General features: G+C 62.1%; 2 protein-coding genes across 4 annotated transcripts; one reads left to right on the top strand and one right to left on the bottom strand.

The window, feature by feature from the left end:
• Positions 1-2,261: 2,261 nt before the first annotated feature.
• KRT8 (keratin 8) lies at positions 2,262-12,209 on the bottom strand. 3 transcript variants are annotated; one of them, XM_058822255.1, is made up of 10 exons: positions 12,145-12,209; positions 8,517-8,819; positions 7,477-7,685; positions 6,744-6,804; positions 6,529-6,624; positions 6,287-6,451; positions 4,697-4,822; positions 4,063-4,283; positions 3,383-3,438; positions 2,262-3,297 (listed from the first exon to the last, which is right to left on the bottom strand). In XM_058822255.1, the coding sequence occupies exons 2-10, from the start codon at positions 8,742-8,744 to the stop codon at positions 3,104-3,106; spliced, it is 1,356 nt and encodes a 451-aa protein (XP_058678238.1). In that variant the 5' UTR covers positions 8,745-8,819; positions 12,145-12,209; the 3' UTR covers positions 2,262-3,103. The 3 variants fall into 3 exon arrangements, 2 of the variants coding, with proteins under 2 accessions (XP_058678238.1, XP_058678237.1); XM_058822254.1 differs by lacking the exon at positions 12,145-12,209 and having other exon boundaries at positions 8,517-9,311; XR_009275821.1 differs by lacking the exons at positions 2,262-3,297; positions 12,145-12,209 and having other exon boundaries at positions 4,501-4,822; positions 8,517-9,311.
• On the top strand, positions 9,166-18,280 carry KRT18 (keratin 18). The gene is made up of 8 exons (XM_058822256.1): positions 9,166-9,180; positions 12,092-12,740; positions 13,516-13,598; positions 15,077-15,233; positions 15,303-15,467; positions 16,101-16,226; positions 16,835-17,058; positions 18,098-18,280. The coding sequence occupies exons 2-8, from the start codon at positions 12,288-12,290 to the stop codon at positions 18,201-18,203; spliced, it is 1,314 nt and encodes a 437-aa protein (XP_058678239.1). The 5' UTR covers positions 9,166-9,180; positions 12,092-12,287; the 3' UTR covers positions 18,204-18,280.
• The last annotated feature ends 1,038 nt before the right edge of the window (positions 18,281-19,318 follow it).

Genomic DNA, 19,318 nt, shown 5'->3' with positions numbered 1-19,318 from the left:
CACCCCGCCCAAAATTGGGGGGGTTCCACCTCCCGGCTCCCCCAGCCCCGCCCGCGGCTCCATTCCCGCTCCTCTGCCGCCCTCCAGCGCCCGCGAACCCCAAAATCACCGGCCCGGGCGGGCCGGGGGGCTCTGAGGGCTGCGGGGAGACCCCAAACACCTCCAACCCCTCCCCGCCCCAAAGAACCCCATGAGCCCCCAAACCAGCCCCCCACCAAACCGGACATGGGGGCAGAGGGGCAGGAAGGGGGTGCAGGGAGGTGACCCCAATTTAACCCCCCGGGGGGGGGGGAACCGCTGATCGCACCCCTTTTTTAACGGGGGGCAGTGTCAGCCCCCCCTCGAGCCAGCGCCCCCTTCACCCCAAAGGCCCCCCCAGGAGCTGAGGGCCCCCCCGAATCCCAGGGCCTCCGAGAGGACTCCCCAAATTTGAGGGGCTCGCGGTGGCTCTGAGGGAGCCCCCCCAGCTTGGGACCAGCCCTCCCCACCCCCTAAATCGGGGAAGGGTCCCCAAAACCCCTGGGGGAGAACTGGAGAGCCCCGAGGGCTCCGTGCGCTGCGGGACTGCAGCGCCTCCCCAGCTCCTTCGTTAATTAGATTAATTAATTAACCCTCTGCTGGCACGAATTACGGACAGGGCGTGTCACCCCCCGGCCCGCGGATGGAACTGGGGGGGGGGGGGACCACCCCAAAACCTGCAAGGCCGCCAGACCCTGTGGCCACTGCCACCCCCAAGCCATGGAGGGACCCCCGAATCTGCTGCCAGCCCCAAACCCTCCCTCCCTCCCGGGCACCGAGGGGTTAATGATTAACGGGGGGGGGGGGGGAGGGGATGGGGACCCTCCAGGGCGGCTCCGAGGCCCCCAAAACGGCTCTGAGCCCCCCAAAACATGGCCCGTGCCCCCAAAATCTCCACCGCCACCCGCCCAAACAGCCCAGGGCACCCCTTCGACACCCCCAAACCAACTGGGGGGGGGGGCCGGACCCCCAAACGAGGCCGTTCCCCCCCCCCCCCCGCTGCTCCAGAATGGGGGACAGGGGGCAGCGAGGGGTTTTGGGGTGCGGTGGCGCCCCGAGAGAAAAGGGCCCCACAAAGCCCCCCTAGAGGGGCACGGGCACCCCAAAACAGACCCTGGTACCCCTGGATGAGCCCAGGAAGGGACCCAGGCACCCCAAAATGGATTCTGATGTCCCAGAGGGGGTCCTGGCACCCCAAAACAAGCCATGGCATTCCAAAACAGAGGCAGGCACCCCAAAACGAGCTCTGAGGGCCCAGGGTGGGTACTTGTACCCCCAAACTGACCCAAGTACCCTGGAAATGGTTCTGGCACCCCAGAGGGAATCCGGGAACCCCAAAACAGACCCCGGCACCCTGAGATGGGCCCTGGCACCCCCTGAGGGAAATGGCCACCCCCAAAAAAGCCCTGGCACTCCGAGGTAGATCCTGGAATCCCAGAAGGAACCATGGCCCCCCAAAACTGGGATGTGTCCTGGTATGCCAAAACGCTCCTAGGCAGCCCGGGATGGGCACAGACACCCTAAAACTGCTCTGGGCGTCCAAAAAAGGACCCAGGCACCCCAAAACAGGGATTGCTATCCCAAAACAAGTCCTAGCACCCCTGGAAGGGTCCTGATGCCCCAAGAGGGACCCCCAAACAGATATTGACAGCCCACGATGGGTCCTGGCACCCCAAAACACAGCCAGACATCCAAAAAGGGACCTGGGCACGTTGGCACGGTCACAGACACCCCAGGAGGGACCCAGGTGCCCCAGGATGAGTCCTGGTACCCCAAAACAAACCCGGGCACCCACAGATGGGTTCTGGCACCCCAACACAGACCCGGGCACCTCAAGATAGATCCCGGCACCTGGGAGAGATCCAGGCAACTCCAAATAGGTATTGGCACCTTGGGATGGGTCCTGGCACCCCAAAACTGGTCCTGGCACCCCAGGAAGGGAGCCGGGCACCCCAAGATTGGTCCTGGCAGCCACAGATGGGTCCTGGCACTCTAAAACAGATTCTAGGACCCCCAAACAGACCCAGAGACCTCAAAAGTGATCTGGCAACACCAAGACTTGTCCCAGTCCCCCAAGAAAGTCTTGGGAACCCCAAAACAACACCAGGCACCCCGAGATATGGATCCCACCACACTCAGATTGATCTAAGCCCCCCAATATCGTCCTGGCACCCCAAAACGCCCCAGGCAGCCTGGGATGAGCCCTGCCCCACACCCCGCCCCCCTCAGTTATCAACACTCCCGAATTTCCCAGGTTTTATTCCAGCAGCAAGCAGAACAGGGTGGGAGGCCCAGACCCCCCAGTCGCCTCCCCCCGTCCCAGAGGGGACAATGGGGGGGTTGGAGCCCCCCGGGGGAGACTGGCACTGGCACTGGCTCAGGTCGTCAGCAGAGGGTGCCTGGTGTCCTGTGGGGAGCTGGGGACCCCCGGCAAGGGGACCAGCATGGAGCGGGGACACACCAAGGGCGGGGCTCAGCAGGTCAGGACATGGGGGACCCCCACAGGAACGGAGGGACCCCCCCGGGAAGGGAATGGGCTCAGCTGGCCTGGACAAGGGGATCCCCCACCAAAGATCCCCCCAGGACATGGACAGGACCCCCCAGGAAAGGGGAATCAGGTAGCCTGGACTTGCGGGGACCCCCCCCGGGCAGGAAAGAGGGGACCGGGGTGGGGGGCTCAGAATGTCAGGACATGGGGGACCCTCCCCCCACCTCGGAAAAGGGGGTTCAGTTTGGGAGGATATGGGGGAGCACCCTGAGAAGGGGAGGCCCAGGGGTCTCAGCTGGGCTGGACAGGAGGGCCCCCCAGGAAAGGGGGAGGGCTCAGCTGGGCGGGACATGGAGACCCCCCCCTCGGGAAAGGGGGCTCGCTCAGCCAGGACTTAGGGGGACACCCTGGGGGCTCAGGGAACGTGGAGGAGCCCCCTGGGAAAGGGGGGTTCGGTTTGTGTGGGCGTGGGGGACACCCCAGAAAGTGGGGCCCAGGGCGGGCTCGGCAGGTCAGGATTTAGGGTTTGCTCGGGAAAGAGGGGGGCTCAGCTCAGCCGGCCAAGCCAAGGCCTGGGGGGTCCCCAGGAAAGGCGCTTCAGCTTTCCAGGACGTCGGAGGACTCGGACACGAGCTTCCCGTCGCGGGTCTCGATCTTCTTGATGACGATGGCCCGGGATTTGAGGGGGGCCGTGCTCTCGGGGGGCGGGGGCGGCACCGAGTACCCTGAGCTGACCACGGCCCCCCCAAAAGGCCCCCCAAATCCCCCCACAAAACCTCCCCCGAGTCCACCTGTGAGGAAGAGGGAGCAGCTGTGAGGAGGGGCACGGGGGGGCCACCCAAAATCAGGGGGTTCCGGGGACCCCCCCAAACTCACCCAGGTACCCCGAAGGCTTGGTGTGGATGCTCAGGTTCTGCACAGCAGCCTCCAGCCTGGGGGGTCCCCCAAATAGGATCAGTGATGGGGTGGGGGATAAAGGACATGGCCTGGGGGGAAATCTGGGGGGGGGGGAAGGTTGTCCCCCTAAACTTTCCCCTAAAGAGGAGCAGTGATGGGGGGGTTATTTAAGGGACATGGCCAAAGTGTGGGGGGTGGGAGGGGGGTCTCCCAAACTGAGTGGTTTGGGGGGGAGAGGAATAAGGGACATGGTCAAGAGGGGGGGATTTGGGATGTTCATGGGATGTGAGACATGGGACATGCAATGTCCGTGGGATATGGGATACCCCAGGGTAAGGGATGTGGGATATGGGGTGTCCATGGGACATGGGATAGCCACAGGATATGGGATGTGGGATATGGGATGTCCATGTAGTATGGGATATGGAACGTGGGATGCCCCTGAAATATGGGATCCTCGCAGGATATGGGACATGGAGCACAGAATGTTCACGGTATCCAGGATGAAGGGTGTGGTAAAGGGGATGCCCATGGGATATGGGATGGAACATCACCAGGTGTGAGATATGGATGCCCAGAGGTTATGGGATGTGGGATGCAGTGGGTTTTGGGATGTGGGATGCCCATGGGATCTGGGATTTGGGACTAGGGCTTCCCACCTGCTCTCCTCGCCCTCCAGCAGCTTCCTGTAGGTCGCAATCTCGATGTCCAGGGCCAGCTTGACGTTCATGAGCTCCTGGTACTCCCGGAGCTGCCGGGCCAGGTCCTGCTTGGCCTGGGCCAGGGCCCCCTCCAGGTCGGTCAGCTTGGCCCTGGCGTCCCTCAGTGCCAGCTCCCCGCGCTCCTCAGCCTCGGCCACGGCCGCCTCCAGCCCAGAGCGCTGCAGAACAGGACGCTGAGCGCAGCATCCCCCCAGACCAGTGTCCCCATCACCCAAAATCCCCAGTATCCCAATGTCCCTCGGCCCCTCAGTGTCTCCATGTCCGAGTATACCCAGTGTCCCATCATTCCATGTCCTGTCATCCTCTGTGCTCCAGTGTCCCTGTGTCCCAGTATTCCTCACCCTCCAGTATCCCTCATATCCCACTATGCCTCACGCCCCTTTTCCCACCAGTATTCCCAGTCCTCAAAATCCCCCACGTCTCCAAGCCATCGCTCTCTCCTCCCGTTTCCCAGATGACATCCCAAGGGATCCTCAGGAATCCAGTGTGGGGGTTCCCAGGGGGTGCTGGGAGATGGGGAGGGGGGGCAGGCCGTATGCTTCCAAATTTCCATCCGAGTTGGACCCCAAACCTGGTTTTTCAGAGCCTCAATCTCTGCCTGGATCCGCTGGATGCGCCGGTTCAGCTCCTGGATCTGGCCGCGGGTCTGGCGCAGGTCGTCCCCCTGCTTCCCAGCTGCTGTCTTCAGCTCTTCGTACTGGAGGCACCAGACAGGGGTGGCAATGTGGGACATCCCCCAAACCCACCAGCGCCCCAAAACTGGTAGGAAAAAGCTGGGATGTGGCCAAACTTGGAGGGATAGTCCAGGGTGGGATGCGGGGATGCGGTAGATCTGGCTGGGTTTGGGGCTGGGATGTTGGAAGGATGGAGATGGGGGGATCCCCCTTTTTCACCAGCACCCAAAAAAACTGGGATGGAAGAGCTGGGATGCATTGGAGGCAGGAGGGATGCCCTGACAGGGATGTGGTAGCTCCAGTTGGAATTTGGGGGGTCCAGCTGGATGTGGAATCAAGATCCTGGGGGAATGGAGATTGAAGGGACCCCTCTTTTCCCCCAGCACCCCAAAATTTGGGATGGAAGAGCTGGGATTTGCCTGTATGAAGAAGGATGTTCCAACCGGGATCTGGGATCTCAGGGGATAGAGATGAGGGGACCCCTCTGCTCCCCAGCACACCAAAACCAGGGTGGAGAGAGCTGGGATGTGGCCACGCCAGGAGGGATGCTCCAGCTGGGATGCCATGGGTCCAGTTTGGAGTCAGGGTCTTGATGAGATGGGGAGGGGGGAGCCTAATTTTTCTAGCAGCACCCCAAAAATTCAGAGGAAAGACCCGGGATGCAGCACTGCTGGGAGGGCTGAGCCAGCTGGGATGTGGTGGCTCTCTTCGGGATGTGGTGGGTCTGGCTGGGCTTCAATCTGGGATCCCAGTGAGATGAGGCCCCCCACTTTCCACCAGCATCCCAAAACGGAGGATGAAAGAGCCCGGGAAGTTCTGGCACTGGGATCTGCACCAGGAATGGAGATGGGGGCCCCTCCCTGCCCCGTGGCTCCCCGGGACTGGGGTGAGCCCACGCCAGGGGGAACACTTCAGGCTGGGATGTGGCAGCTCCGGTTGGGTCTCCAGCCAGAATTTCTCCCACGCAGCAGCTGCTCCCTCCAGGGCAGGGAGGAAGATGAGGAGGATGAGGAGGAGGAAGATGAGGAGGAGGAGAAGGAGGAGGAAGGATTTGGGGCAGGGAGGAGGAGGAAGAGAAAGATGTTTCAGGAAGCAGGAAGGAGGAGGAGGAAGGTGCAGGAAGGAGGAAGAGGAAGGCTCAGGGAGCATGGAGGAGGTGACAAGGAGGAAGAAGGATTGAGGCACAGGGAGGAGGGGGATGAAGGCTTGAGAACTCGGAGTAGGATTGGGGAGCAAGGAAGAGGATGAAGACTTGAGAAGCAGGGAGGAGGAAGGCTCACGGCAGGGAGGAGAAGTAGGAATAAGGGAGGATGGGGCAGGGAGGAGGATGAAGGCTCAGGGTGTGGAAGAGGAGGAGGAAGTTTTAGGGAGAAAAGAGGAGAGGAGGAGGATTAGTGGTAAGCAAGGAGGAGGAAGAAGGTTTGGGGAACAAGGAAGAGGAGGAGGAAGATGAAGGCTTGGGCAGCGGCAGGGGGTGCTCTCCTGACCTTGACCTGGTAGAGGCCTTCAGCCTCAGCGCGGCTGCGGCCGGCGATGTCCTCATACTGCGCCCGCACGTCCGCCAGGACCCCGGCCATGTCCAGCTGGCGGCTGTTGTCCATGGACACCACCACGGCCGTGTCCGACACCTGCGCCCGCAGCTCCTGCAGCTCCTGCGCACACGGGGGACGCCTTGAGCAGGGGGGCACCCCCCGAACCCCAGCACCCCAAATCCCAGGCAGCCCCAAACCTCTTCATAGAGCTGCCGCAGGAAGTTTATCTCGTCCGTGAGGCTCTCCAGGCGTGATTCCAGCTCCACCTTGGACATGTAGGCTTCATCCACGTCCTGCGGGAACACCCCTGTCACCCCCTGTTCCAGCACCCCCAGGGACCCCCACAGCAACCCTTTGGTCTCAGGCACTCCCCCCATGTCGGGGTCCCCCGTCAGTGTCGGGGCTCCCCCACCTTTTTGAGCAGGACAAACTCGTTCTCTTTCTCTGTGCGGTGGTTGATCTCCTCCTCATACCTGGGCAGGGGGAACAGGGGCACATGGAGAAATGGGCATGGGGGACATGGGGATAGGGGGAACATGGGGATGGGAGTTGGGGGGACATGGGGACAGGGGGAACATGGGGATATGGGAATGGAGGACATGGAGAAATGGGCATGGGGTGACACGGGGACAGGGGATATGGAGACAGTAGGGAGGGGGCATGGTGACAGGGGGGACATGGGTCTATGGGGACATTGGGACAGGGAGGGATATGAGGATGGGTGACATGGGAACATGGGGACACAAGGGGATGGGAGGACATGGGGAGGTAGGGACAGGGGGACCAAGGGACAAGATGATGGGAGAATGTGGGGACATAGAGAGGACTTAGACCGGGGATGTGGGGACATGAGGATTCAGGGAGACCGAGGAACACGGTGGGGGCATCGAGGGCCAGGGGGACACAGGGATGAAGGGACGTGGGGGTGAGGGCACACAGGGTGGGGACACAGGGATATGTGGGGGAACACTCGGGGACACAGATGTGCCCTTGAATTCCTCCAGGAGGCTGCAGGCGTGGCCTGGGCGGCATCAGCAGGCACAGGGTGGCGTTGGGGGGCTACAAGGTGGCGTTGGGAGGCTGTGGGGGGGTCTGGGGAGACAGGGGGTACCCAGGAGATTTAGGGGACATTTGGGGACACTGACTTGGCCTTGAACTCCTCGACCAGCCCGCGGACGTGGCCGAGCTCTGCGCGCAGCCGCTGCCGCTCCTGCCCCAGCGCCTCCAGCTGCCGCCGCAGGGTCCCTGCGTAGCCCTCGAGGAGCCCCCCCAGGCTGCTGCGGGGAGGGGGCTGCGCCCGCAGGAGCCCCCACTTGGTCTCCAGGAGTTTGTTCTGCTGCTCCAGGAACCGCACCTGCGGACAGGGAACAGCACCCCAAAACCAGCCAAAATCACCCCAAAATCACATCTGGGGGAAAGCAGGATCGGGGCCACTCCCATACCTCAAAATCACCCCGAAGCCACCTCCACCCCCAAATCACACCTGGAGGAAAGGGGCTCAGGGGCAATCCCACTCCCCAGAATCACCTCACAATCAGTCCACACCCCAAAATTACCCCAAAATCACCCCTGCACCCCAAAATCCCACTTGGGTGAAAACAGGATCTGGGGCACTCCCATACCTCAAAATCACCCCAAAAACACCTCCACTCCCAATTCATACCTGGGGGGAAAGGGGGAAAAGGGAATCAGAACCCCAGAATTACCCCCACATCAGCCCCGGGGGAATGGGTTGGGCTGGAGGGGGGCATGGAGTGTAAGGGGGGGCAGGGGGAAGATTTGGGGTCCTGGGGCAAGCTGAGTGTCCTTGGGTAACTCAGGAGGGTTCAGGGCGTCCCCAAAAGGGGGCGTCAGTGTCTCTGAGGGTCTCAGAAAGTCCCCAGAGGTGCTCAGGAGGTCCCAGCTGATCCAGAGGGTCCCTGAAGGGCACCCAGAAGGGCTTCTCAGTGTCCCCAGGGGTCTCAGGAGGGCCCCAAAGGTGCTTGGGACGTCCCATCTGAGACTCAGCGGGTCCCAGAGAAGGTCTCAAGTCCCCAAGGGTACAGAAGTCCCCAAAGATGTTCAGGAGGTCCCAAGGTGGTCTCAATGTCCCCAGGTGTCCCAAGATGTCCCAGGTGCCCTAAGAGGTCCCAGAAGCCAGTCCCCAGGGTGGTCCCACCCCTCCTCGGGGTCCCCCCAGCCCCACCTTGTCGATGAAGGCGGCGAATTTATCGTTGAGCGTCTTGATCTGCTCCTTCTCCTCCCGGCGCAGCTCCTGCAGCTCGGGATCCACGGCCACGTCCAGCGGCGCCAGGAGACTCCGGTTGATGGTGACGGCCGTGATGCCCCCGCCCGGCACCCACGAGGGTCCCCCGAGCCCCCCGGAGCCGCCCCGGAGCCCCCCGTAAGGGCCGAGAGCCGGCGCCGTGCTCATCCTCAGCGCCGGAGCGGCCGTGAAGGAGCGGGACGAGAAGGAGCGGCCCGGAATGGCCGAGCTGCTCCGCAGCGGCTGCCGGGGGATGGAGACCGACATCTGAGAGGGGAGAGTGCGAACAGAGGCTGGAGAGAGCCTGCCAAGGGCTCGGGAGGTGCGAAAGAGGGGGGTGGCTGGAGAAGACTGGGAGGAGGTTGGAAGTTGGGGAAGGAGATAGGAGGGAGTTTGGAAAGAGGTTGGAAAGTGGGTTGGAGGAGGCTGAGGGGGATGAGGAGGCTGCAGGGAGGATGGAGAAGGTTAGAAGGAGGATGAGGAGATTGGTGCAAGTTTGGAAGAGGGTTGGAGAAGGTCCTCAGCTGAGGAGGACGACTGGAGGAGGCTGAGGACGGCTGGAAGAGGCTGAAGAGGCTCAGGATGATGAGGACGGCTGGAGCAGGTTGGAGACGGCTGAGGAGGACGAGGCCGAAGGCCGCGCTCGGGGCAGGGAGGCTCCGGCGGCCGCCCCGGCAGGACCGGCCGGACGGGTCGGGCCAGGACGGGCCGGGCCGGGCGGAGCGGCCGGGCGGGTTCCGGGCGCCTTCCCGGTTTGGTTCCCGGGTTGGTTCTCGGGTTTACCCCAGAGCCGGGGGAGGAGAAGCGGGGGGAGGGACCGGAGCTTTAACCCCTTCGGGACGTGCGATTGGCGGGATCACCGGGATCCACCGGCATCGGGACGGGAGGGTACGCGGGGGTGGGCTTACCCCAAAATGCGGCCCCTGTGCTCCCCACCCCCCTCTGCGCCCCCTCCCGAAGTAGGAGACCCACTGACACTCCCTAGGGAGTGTCCCCAGCCCTTCCCCACCGTGTCCCCACACCTGAGTCTCCTAATCTGAGTCCTGACTCCATGGCACCAAGTCCTGTCACTCAGTTTGGGTCCCCGACCCCCAACCCCAGTCCGGATCCCCCCAGTCTCAGCCCCCAACCCCTGACCCAAGCTCATGTCCCCAGCTTGTCCCCCAGTCTGGGTCTCCAGACCGATGTCACCACCCTGTGTCCCCCAGTCTGCATCCCCAGCACCACATCCCCAATCTGTGACCCCAAACTATTACCCCAACCCCTGACCCCAGCCCCTGTCCCCAAATCACAACATGGGACTCCAGTCACATCACTCCAAATCTGTCCCCAGCCCTGTCCCCAGGCCTCACCAGGGCCTGTCCTCAGTGCCAAACTCAGCGGCAAATTAGGGAAAACATCCCCAAAAGGGCATGGGATGGATGGATGGATGGATGGATGGATGGATGGATGGATGGATGGGAGTTCAGGTGTGTGCAGGTGGGTCTGACAGGTGCCAGTGTGTGCAGTGGTGTCTCCAGCCCAGACTTGCCCGGCACGAGGGCGGCACACGCTGGGCACTGGGAGGGCGGCACCCACGGGTTTGGGATCCTGCAGCAGGGATCAAGAGGGAGCTAGCTTGCTAACTTCCTTCCCTTCCCTTCCCTTCCCTTCCCTTCCCTTCCCTTCCCTTCCCTTCCCTTCCCTTCCCTTCCCTTCCCTTCCCTTCCCTTCCCTATCCATCCAGATTCCACCGCGGGAGGTCAATAGGTCTGAGCAGCCCAGCCCCACAGGGAGGGTCTCAAGACCCCCCCAGACCTGCGACGGCCGGGAGGGGACACGATCTGCTCCCCCCTCCGCCCCCCCAGAGGCTCCCACCACCTCCAGCTCCCTCCCTAAATCCCGCCCGTCTTATCAGGAAGGAATTTCCAGAGATAACCCTGGTAGGGTGGGCCCCAGACCCTGCAGGACACTGCCCCAGACCCCCACGATCACCCAAGGAGCAGTGGGGACCCCCTAAGCGCTTGACCGCCCCCTCCCCCCGCCATCAGATGGGGACACTGAGGCACGGAGGGACACGGGGGGATGGGGGACCTTATGGGCATGGGGGGGACTCGGGGGAACACGGGAGGACGCGAGGAGTGGACGCTGGGGGATACCGGGTGACACGGGAGGGACACACCGTGGGGAGGTGCGGGGACACCGGGGGCTCACAAGGACACGGGGGACATTTGGGGACCGGGGGACACAGGGGCGAGCGGGAGGGGGAACACGGCGGGGCGGGGGGACACGGGTGGGACACGTCACCCACGCGGAACTCCCGGAATGTTCCCGATAAGGCCCAGGGTGGGAGCAGCCCCGACACCCCCGCCCCTGCCCCGCGCCCTCCAGGGGCTCCCAGGGGGTCCCCAAAGAGGGACGAGGCCGCTGGACCCCGGGCGGGACCTCCGGGTCTGGCACCTCGGGGACCCCGCGGGGAAAATGGAGAAAAAAGGAGGGAAAGGGGTCAAAAAGGGGGAGATGGGATAGAACAGGATAAAATTGGGCATAAGTGGGGGAAAATTGGGCAGGAACGGGGCAAAACGAAAGGAATGGAAGGGGAAGGATTGGGGCAAAGCAGAGAAAAATGTGGGTGAAAAGGGAAATGGGAGAAAAAGGGGAAGGACAAAATGGGCAGAAACAGCAAAAAAATGGGGGGAAACCAGCAAAACTGGACAGAAATGGGGCAAAATCGGGCAAAAAGGGATAAATGGGACATGAATGGGATAAAACAGGGCAAGATCAGGCAAAAAGGGTTAACGTGGAACAAGAATGGGATAAAATTACAAAATAGGGCAAAAATTAGTAAAGTGGGACGGGAATGGGGTAAGACAGCAAAATGAGGCAAAACAGCAAAATGGGAAGGTTTTGCATAAATGGAGTAAAATGGAGAAAAAGGAATGGAGGAAATGGGGGGAAATGAGAAATGGGCAAAAATGGGACAAAAATGAGATAAAGCAAGCCAGGAATGGCTCAAAAGTTGGCAAAAATTAGTGAATGGGATATGAACAGGGCAAAATAGGACAAAATGGGGAAAACTGAGCAAAACAGGACAGGAATAGGGTAAAAGAGGGGGTCTCAGATCAGGCAGGGGCTGCAGCAGTGCAAAGATCAGTAGGGTGATGTGGGGCTGGCAATGGTGACCCGAAAATGTGTGGGGCTGACCCTGCCCCACATCCCACAGTTCTGGGGCCAAGTCCTATTCCTTCGTCCCCCACCCCACAGTTATGGGGTCGATCCCATCATTCTGAACACACACCACAAGTTCTGGGTCAGACATCCATCCCTCCAAACCTCATCCTAACAGTTCTGGGGCTGATTCCTTTCCCTCTGCCCCCTACCCCACAGTTCTGGGTCATACCCCTTTCCACCCACCCCGCACCCCACAAGTTTTGGGGTTGATTCGCTTTCCCAGTTCTGGGTCAGACTCCCAAACCTCTGCCTCACATCCCACGAGTTTTGGGGCTGATTATTTTCCCTCACACCCCACTGCTCAGGTTTTGGGGCCGGTCCCCGCAGGAACAAAGCCCTGGGCCGGCTCCAGCCGCACCTTCCCTTCCCGGGAGCGAGGCCGTGGGGAGGTGCCGTGGGGCCGCTCCCGGCTATAAATCCCGGCCAGAATTCCCGCCCGGAATTCCATCCGTGCGTCCGTCCGTGCCACTCTCAGGCTCCCGCCGTCGTGCCGCCGACCCCATGAGCTTCTCCCGCCGCACCGTCTATTCCAGCTCCGTCCGCTCCGGCGGCATCGGGACCCTCGGGACCGCCGGGATCGCCCCCGGCCGCCGCTTCGTGCCCCTGGGCAGCGCCGCGAGCGTGTACGCGGGGGCGGGGGGCGCGGGGTCCCGCATCTCCGTCAGCCGCACCCTGAGCAGCGCCGGGGCCGCCTTTGGGGCCGGTTATGGGGCCGGTTATGGGGCCGGCCTGGGGGGCAGCGTCCTCCTGGGGGGCTCCGGGGCCGTGGCCAACGAGAAGGAGGCGATGCAGGACCTCAACGACCGCCTGGCCACGTACCTGGAGCAGGTGCGGAGACTGGAGCGGGAGAACCGGCGCCTGGAGACCCAAATCCGGGAGTTTATGGCCAAAAAGGGACCCAGCGCCCACGACTGGAGCCCCCAGTGGGAGCTGATAGAGGAGCTACGGGACAAGGTGGGGGCGCGGGGGGGGGGGTGCTGTTAAACATTAACTGGGGAGGGGGAGGGAAAGAGCTGAACTTTGTTTCTGTGGGAGGGCATAGGGGGGCTTGGGAGAGGTCTGTAAGTCCCGCGGGTGGGGGGCTCGGGGGGGTTTTTCTCCCCACAGGGGGAGCAAAGGGACGTGACCAAGGCCACCGCGGTGGGGCAGTGTCGAAGGAGCCTCCCCCTCCATTCTTACCCCGATTTTTGGGTAAACTAGACCCCCCCGTCTCCCCAAAGCCCCTCCTGGAGCCTCCTCAAGGTGACCGGCACCCCCCCTCCCCCCTACACACCTGGGCGCCCCCGCCCCGCCCCCGCGCTGGGCTATCGCAGCTTTTCCGGGGCGAGGCCCTGCAGGGAAGGGGGGCCGGGGAAGTCATCCTGCCACGGCGACGGTGACACGTGTCCCTGCGTCCTTGCGTCCCTGTGTCCATGTGTGTGTCCCTGTGTCGGCGTGTCCATGTGTCCCACTCACCTGTCCCCCCCATATCCATGTGTTCACCTGTGTCTCCGTGTCTGTGTGTGTCCACCCGTGTCCCCTCATGTTCGTGTGACCTTCCACACGTCCCCCATCCGTGCACCCCCATGTCCACGTGTCTCCCCATGCCCCCCCCCGCCATAAGTCCCCATCTCCCCATGTCCCCATGTCCACGTGTCCACCTGTCCCTGCATGTCCCCATATCCGCGCCCGTGTGCCCCCATGTCCGTGTGTCCCCTGTATCCACGGGTGTCCTCGTGTCCCCTCCCAGATCCTGGAGAGCACGGTGGAGAATGCACGCACCGTGCTGCAGATTGACAATGCTCGGCTGGCAGCTGACGACTTCCGCGTCAAGTGAGGGCGGGATACTGGGAATACTGGGAGTAATGGGAATACTGGGAGTAATGGGAATACTGGGAGTAATGGGGGTGGGAACATGGCAGGGGTGACATGGGAACGAGGATAGAGTGGGAATGGGGATGGAAATGGGAGTGGGAGTATGATGGAAAAGAGGGTGGAGATGGGGTGGAAATAGGGGTGGGAATGGGGATGGGGTGAAAATGGAGTTGGAAACAAGGTGGGAATGGAGATGGGAATAGGGGTGGGATTGGGTAGGAATGAGGAGGAAGACGAGGGGGGATGGGGGTGAGGATGGGGGTGTGAATGGGGATGAGGATGGGGATGGAGACGAGATGGGGATGAAGACAAGGACAAGGATGGAAACAGTGGGGATGGGAACGGGGATAAGAATGGTGAGGGAGATGGGATGGAGACCAGCATGGAAACAGGAGTGGGAATGGGAATAGGGTGGAAATGGATGGAGATGGGGATGGGGATGGGGACTAGGGGGAGAACAGGTGGCAATGGGAGTGAGGATGAGAATGAGATGGAGACTGAATGGGAATTCGGGTGGGAAGGAGGTGGGTACAGGGATTGGAATGGGGTGGAAATGGGACAGGGATGTGCACAAGGACAAGGGTGGAAATAGGAGTGGGAATGGAGACTGGATGTGGACAGGGACAGGGATGGGCTGAGGATGGAAATCAGGATGAGGACAAGGTCAGAGGTGGAAACAGGAATGGGAATGGGGATGGGAATCTGGATGGGGACAGGGAAAAAACAGGGATGGGGACAGCTGTAGGTGAGAGTTGGGATGGGACAGGAATGGTAACATGGATGGAGACAGGGATGGGACAGAACTGGAGATGAGGATGAGAAATAGGATGAGACAGGAATGAGAAAGGGAACAGGGGATGAAAATGGGCATGAAGACAAGGAGAAAGATGAGAATGTGAATGGGCACAGGTACAAAGACAGGATGAGTGGAGGTGGCAGAGGAGATGAGACAGGGATAAGAACATGGATGGAGACAGTGATGGGATGAGGTCAGGTGGGGCTGGAGATGGAAATGAGATGAGGGTGGGACAAGGAGATGGGATGGAATTGAAAATGGAGACGAGGACGAGGATGGGAAGGGAAACTGAGAAGGAAATGAGGATGAGGATGGGGATGGGGATGAGACTGAGGATGAGAATGATGGGAATGGGATGTGGTGGGAATGGTGATGGGGATGAAGATGAGGATGATGGGACAGGGATGGGGAGAAGGATGTGTTGGGGATGGAAACAGGGCTGAGGATGATGGGATTGAACGAGGATGAGGAAAAGGCTGTGTTGGGCTGAGAATGAAAATGGGGCTGATGATGGGGGTGGGGAACAAGGATACATCAGGGACAGAAACAGGGCCAAGGACAAGGACAAAGTAACGAACCAGCACAAGGCTGGCTCGGCTCCGTGTCCCAGCCTGGCCCTCTGTTCCCGTGGCGTGCCCAGGTTCGAGGCAGAGCTGGCCATCCGCCTGTCGGTGGACAGCGACATCGCCGGGCTGCGCAAGGTCCTGGACGACACCAACATGACGCGGTTGCAGCTCGAGGGGGACATCGAGGCCCTGCGCGAGGAGCTGATCCTGCTGCGCAAGGACCACGACCAGGTGGGTCCAGAGGACTTGGGGGGCTCGGGAGGGGCTGTGGGACCCCAAACTGACCCGTGCTGCCTCCAGGAAGTGCAGGACCTGCGGGCGCAGGCCTCGCAGTCGGCGCTGACGGTGGAGGTGGACGCTCCGCAGTCGCAGGATTTAGGGAAGGTCCTGGGAGAGCTGCGGGCTCAGTATGATGCCCTGGCCCAGAAAAATTTGGAAGACCTGGAGAAGCAGTGGGGGCAGCAGGTAAGGAACCCTAAAAAAACTCAAATCCCACCCAAAACCAGCCCCAAAATGATCTTGGGGGAGCAGTGGATCCAGGACAATGGACTTGGAGGACCTGGAGAAGCAGAGGGGGTGGGAGTTGGAGACCCCAAACCCCCACCAGTCCACATCCGAGGGTCCCCAATGACGCTCCAAAGGGGTGTCCCCAATGGGGGGCCACCGGGGGGTCCCAAAAAAGGGGAAACTCCTTTTGGGGAGTGTCCCCAGGCTAATATGGGAGGTCCCCTAAGAAGCCCCACAAAGCCAGGGGGAGGAGGGGTGGCAGACCCAGGGGGGCCCTGGGTGGACACTCGTGACATTTTCAGGGGGAGTCCTGGGGTGAACTGCTCCAGGAGGTTCCTGGTCCAGCCTTGGGGACACTTTTGGGATGGCCTCTGTCCAAGGTGCAAGTTTGGAGCCCCTCCTAGGGCACCCCCACGATGTGAGATCCCCATTAGGGTCCCATGACTAAGTCTGGCTCTTCTTGGGATGGTCTCAGTCCCGCACCTCCCCTCCAGGACTTGGGGTGCCCGTGGTGGGGTGGGACCAAGGCTGCTGCCCCCCAGACCCCCAGGTTGCCCCCAGGCCCCCCCAGACTCCTCCTTTCCCTCCCAGATCACGGAGACCACCCTGGAGGTGACGCAGAGCACGAAGGACCTGGACATGGCACGAGGCACTGTTGGGGCCCTGCGTCGCTCACTGCAAACCCTCGAGATCGACCTTGAGGCCCTGCGCAACCAGGTACCCCAAAATTCCCCAAACTCCCCCAAAAAAACCCACCCCCCCAAATCGCTCAATTCACAGCCTCACATTCCCAACTCCCCCTCCAAAAAACCCAGCTCCCCTTAATCCATGGCTCCAGAGACCCCAAACCCCTCCACCCCCCAACTCATAACTCCAGCCACACCAAGGCCATTTTTGAGGTCTTGATCCCTCCCCCCAACCCCAAACCCTCCAAATACCCCAGAACTCGGGGCTGGAGGTGTCACTGCCTGAGGCTGAGGCTCAGGGCAGGGTGAACCCCCACAAGACTCCCTAATCTTCCCCTGATCCCCCCAGAACACAGGTTTGGGGTCTGCATTGACCAAAGCTCAGGGTGATCCCCCAGGATTTGGGGTGAACCCCTGCAAAACCCCTACATTCCCCTGAATGCGGGTCTGGAGTCACTGGCTGAGCCCAAGGTGACAGATCCTCCAATCCCCCCATTTTAGGGGTTCTGGCTCTCCCAAAACCCCCTAATTCCCCCACGAACACCCCATAACACAGATTTAGAGGCTGCCATGGTCGAGGCTGAGGCTCAGATCAAAGTGAACCCCCCCAAAACCGCATTAACCCCCCAATCCCTGCAGAACATGGGTCTGGAGGCGGCGCTGGCCGAGGCCGAGGCGCGGGCCGGGGCTCACCTGGCGCAGGTGCAGCTCCAGGTGAGCGCGGCCGAGGCAGAGCTGCGGGACGTGCGGGCGCAGCTCCAGCGGCAGAACGAGCAGCACCGGGAGCTGCTCGGCCTCAAGGACCGCCTCGAGGCCGAGATCGCGACGTATCGGCGGCTGCTGGAGGGTGGCGACGATTTCAGGTTAGCAGGGGGCGGGACTGGAGAGGGGATCAGGTGCGGGGGGTTCAGCTTTGGGGAAAGGAATTCAGAAATTCAGATAGTGCCAGGGGGCAAGATCAGATGAGAGGGGAAGTTCAGGTGAGGGGGGAGTCCAGGTCAGGGAAGGTTCAGGTGAGAGGGAAGTTCAGGTAGGAGAGGGTTTGGGAGGGGGAATTTGGTGGAGAGGGAAGGAATCCAGGTATGGGGTGTTAGAAGTTCGGGTGAGGGGGGAATTTGGGGGTATAGTTCAGATATGGGTGCTTTGGGTGAGAAAGGGAAGGAAGGCAGGTACAGGGGGTGGGAGTTCAAATCAGAGGGGAGTTCAGTTACAGGGGGAGAATGTGGAGCAGGCATTCAGGTACAGGAGCTCAGGTGAGGAGGGAATTCAGGTTTTGGGGGAAGGCGAGCCCAGAGAGCTCAGGTGAGGAAGTTTGGGGTGTGAGTTCAGATATAAGGGCTTGGGGGGGAAAATTCAGAGGGATGGAAATTGAGGTGAGGGGGAAATGGAGACAGAGGGGGGAGTCTATGGGCTGGGAAGGGGATGGAAAGGGGATGGAAAGGGATAATTCCAGGAACTGAGTGTCCAGGTGCTGTCTCTGGCATGGGGAGGGGACACCCAGGGCAGATGAGACCCCTGTGATGAGGTATCCAGGTCCCACCAGTTACAAGATTTTGGGGACAGCCAGAGGACAGCAGTGACATCCAGGGGGATGATCCCAGGAGATCACATATCCCAGCTCTGTCCTTCAGGATGGCCTGGGGATGGGGACAACGGTGACATCAGAGAGGATGAATCCCAAGTGTCCCAGTGTCAGGGTCCCAGCAGTTACAAGATTCTGGGAACAGCCAGGGGACAGGGGTGACACCCAGAGGGGACAATCTCCAGGGTGTTGGGACACCCCAGCCCATCCCACTGGACATGCCATCTCCATCACCTGTTGGGTGACACTGAGGGGGGGACACGACCGGCGTGGGGAGGGGACCCCTGGGTGCCCCCACCCCTAACCCCCCATCCCCGCAGCCTGAGGGATGCCCTGGACAAGGAGACCACGGCCACCACGGCAGGGACAGCACCCACCCAGCGCGTGGTCACCGAGACCAGGGAGGTGAAGATCCGCACGTACTGAGGGGGTCACGGGGGATCCCCGGCCCCCAAAACCCGGGGGAGGACCCCGAGCTCCCCCCAGATCCAAATAAAGTGCTGATTCCCATGAATGGGAGATGGGATGTGTTGGTGTGTCCTTCCGGGGGGGGAAACAGGGGTGGGGACATGGGGCTGAGACCTGGAGGAAACTGAGGCACGGGGTGTGTGGAGCTGTCAGAAGAGGGATGTATTCCTGTACGCCCTCCTTGTCACCATCCCGACAACGACCCCCGGTCGCCCATGCCCCCCCGGGGTCCCTGGGGGCATCGACCTCCCAGAACCAGCCCAGAGAACCCCAAAACGTCCCTGTACCCGCCGGCCCCGGGATCAGCCCCGAGCTCCGGGCACCGGGCCTGTTCTGAACCACTCCCGGGGAGACACGGGGGGAGCGGGAGCGGGGGTCCCACTGCGGTAACCGAGGGTCCCGGTGCAGTGCTCGGGGGTCCCGAGGGTCCCGGTGCAGTGCTCGGGGGTCGCGGTGCGGTGCTTGGTGGTCCCGGGGCAGTACCCGAGGGCCCCGGTGCTGTGCTCGGGGGTCGCAGGCATCCTCGTGCCCAGGAGTTCCGGCGTCGGGAGTTCCTCGGGTATCGGCGCCCGGAGGTACCGGTATCCCGGCGCAGATGTCTGGCGGTGCCTGAGGGTGGCGGTGTCCGGGAGTCCCCGGGATGTCAGTAGACCGGGGATGTTGGTGCCCAGAGGGTGACGTGCCCGGAGATGCCGGGATCGGGGGTCTCGGTGCGCTGCCACGGGTGTCGGTGTGCGGGGCATCGCGGTGCCGGGGGCTGTCGGTGGCGGTGGGAGCCTGTATGCGGGGTTCCTGCTGTCGGGGGTCCCAGTGACGGGGAATCCCGGGGGTGTCAGTGCCCAGGGGTCCCGGTGTACCGGACTCTGGGGAGTGACGGGATCGGCGCGTCTCGGTGTCCGGGCTGTCGGTGCTCGAGAGTTCCGAGCAGCCCGGGTGGTGCCTGGGGCGCCGGGAGCTGTCGGTGTCGGCCGGTGCCCGGGGGTGTCAGTGCCGGTGCCCGGGGGTGTCAGTGCCGGTGCCCGGGGGTGTCAGTGCCGGGAGTTCCGGGGGTGTCAGTGCCGGTGCCCGGGGGT

Source organism: Ammospiza caudacuta, chromosome 31 (assembly GCF_027887145.1).
Source record: "Ammospiza caudacuta isolate bAmmCau1 chromosome 31, bAmmCau1.pri, whole genome shotgun sequence".
Classification (NCBI taxonomy): domain Eukaryota; kingdom Metazoa; phylum Chordata; class Aves; order Passeriformes; family Passerellidae; genus Ammospiza; species Ammospiza caudacuta.
Note: the sequence above shows the minus strand (reverse complement) of the source record. Positions and strands in the feature narration are given on the sequence as shown.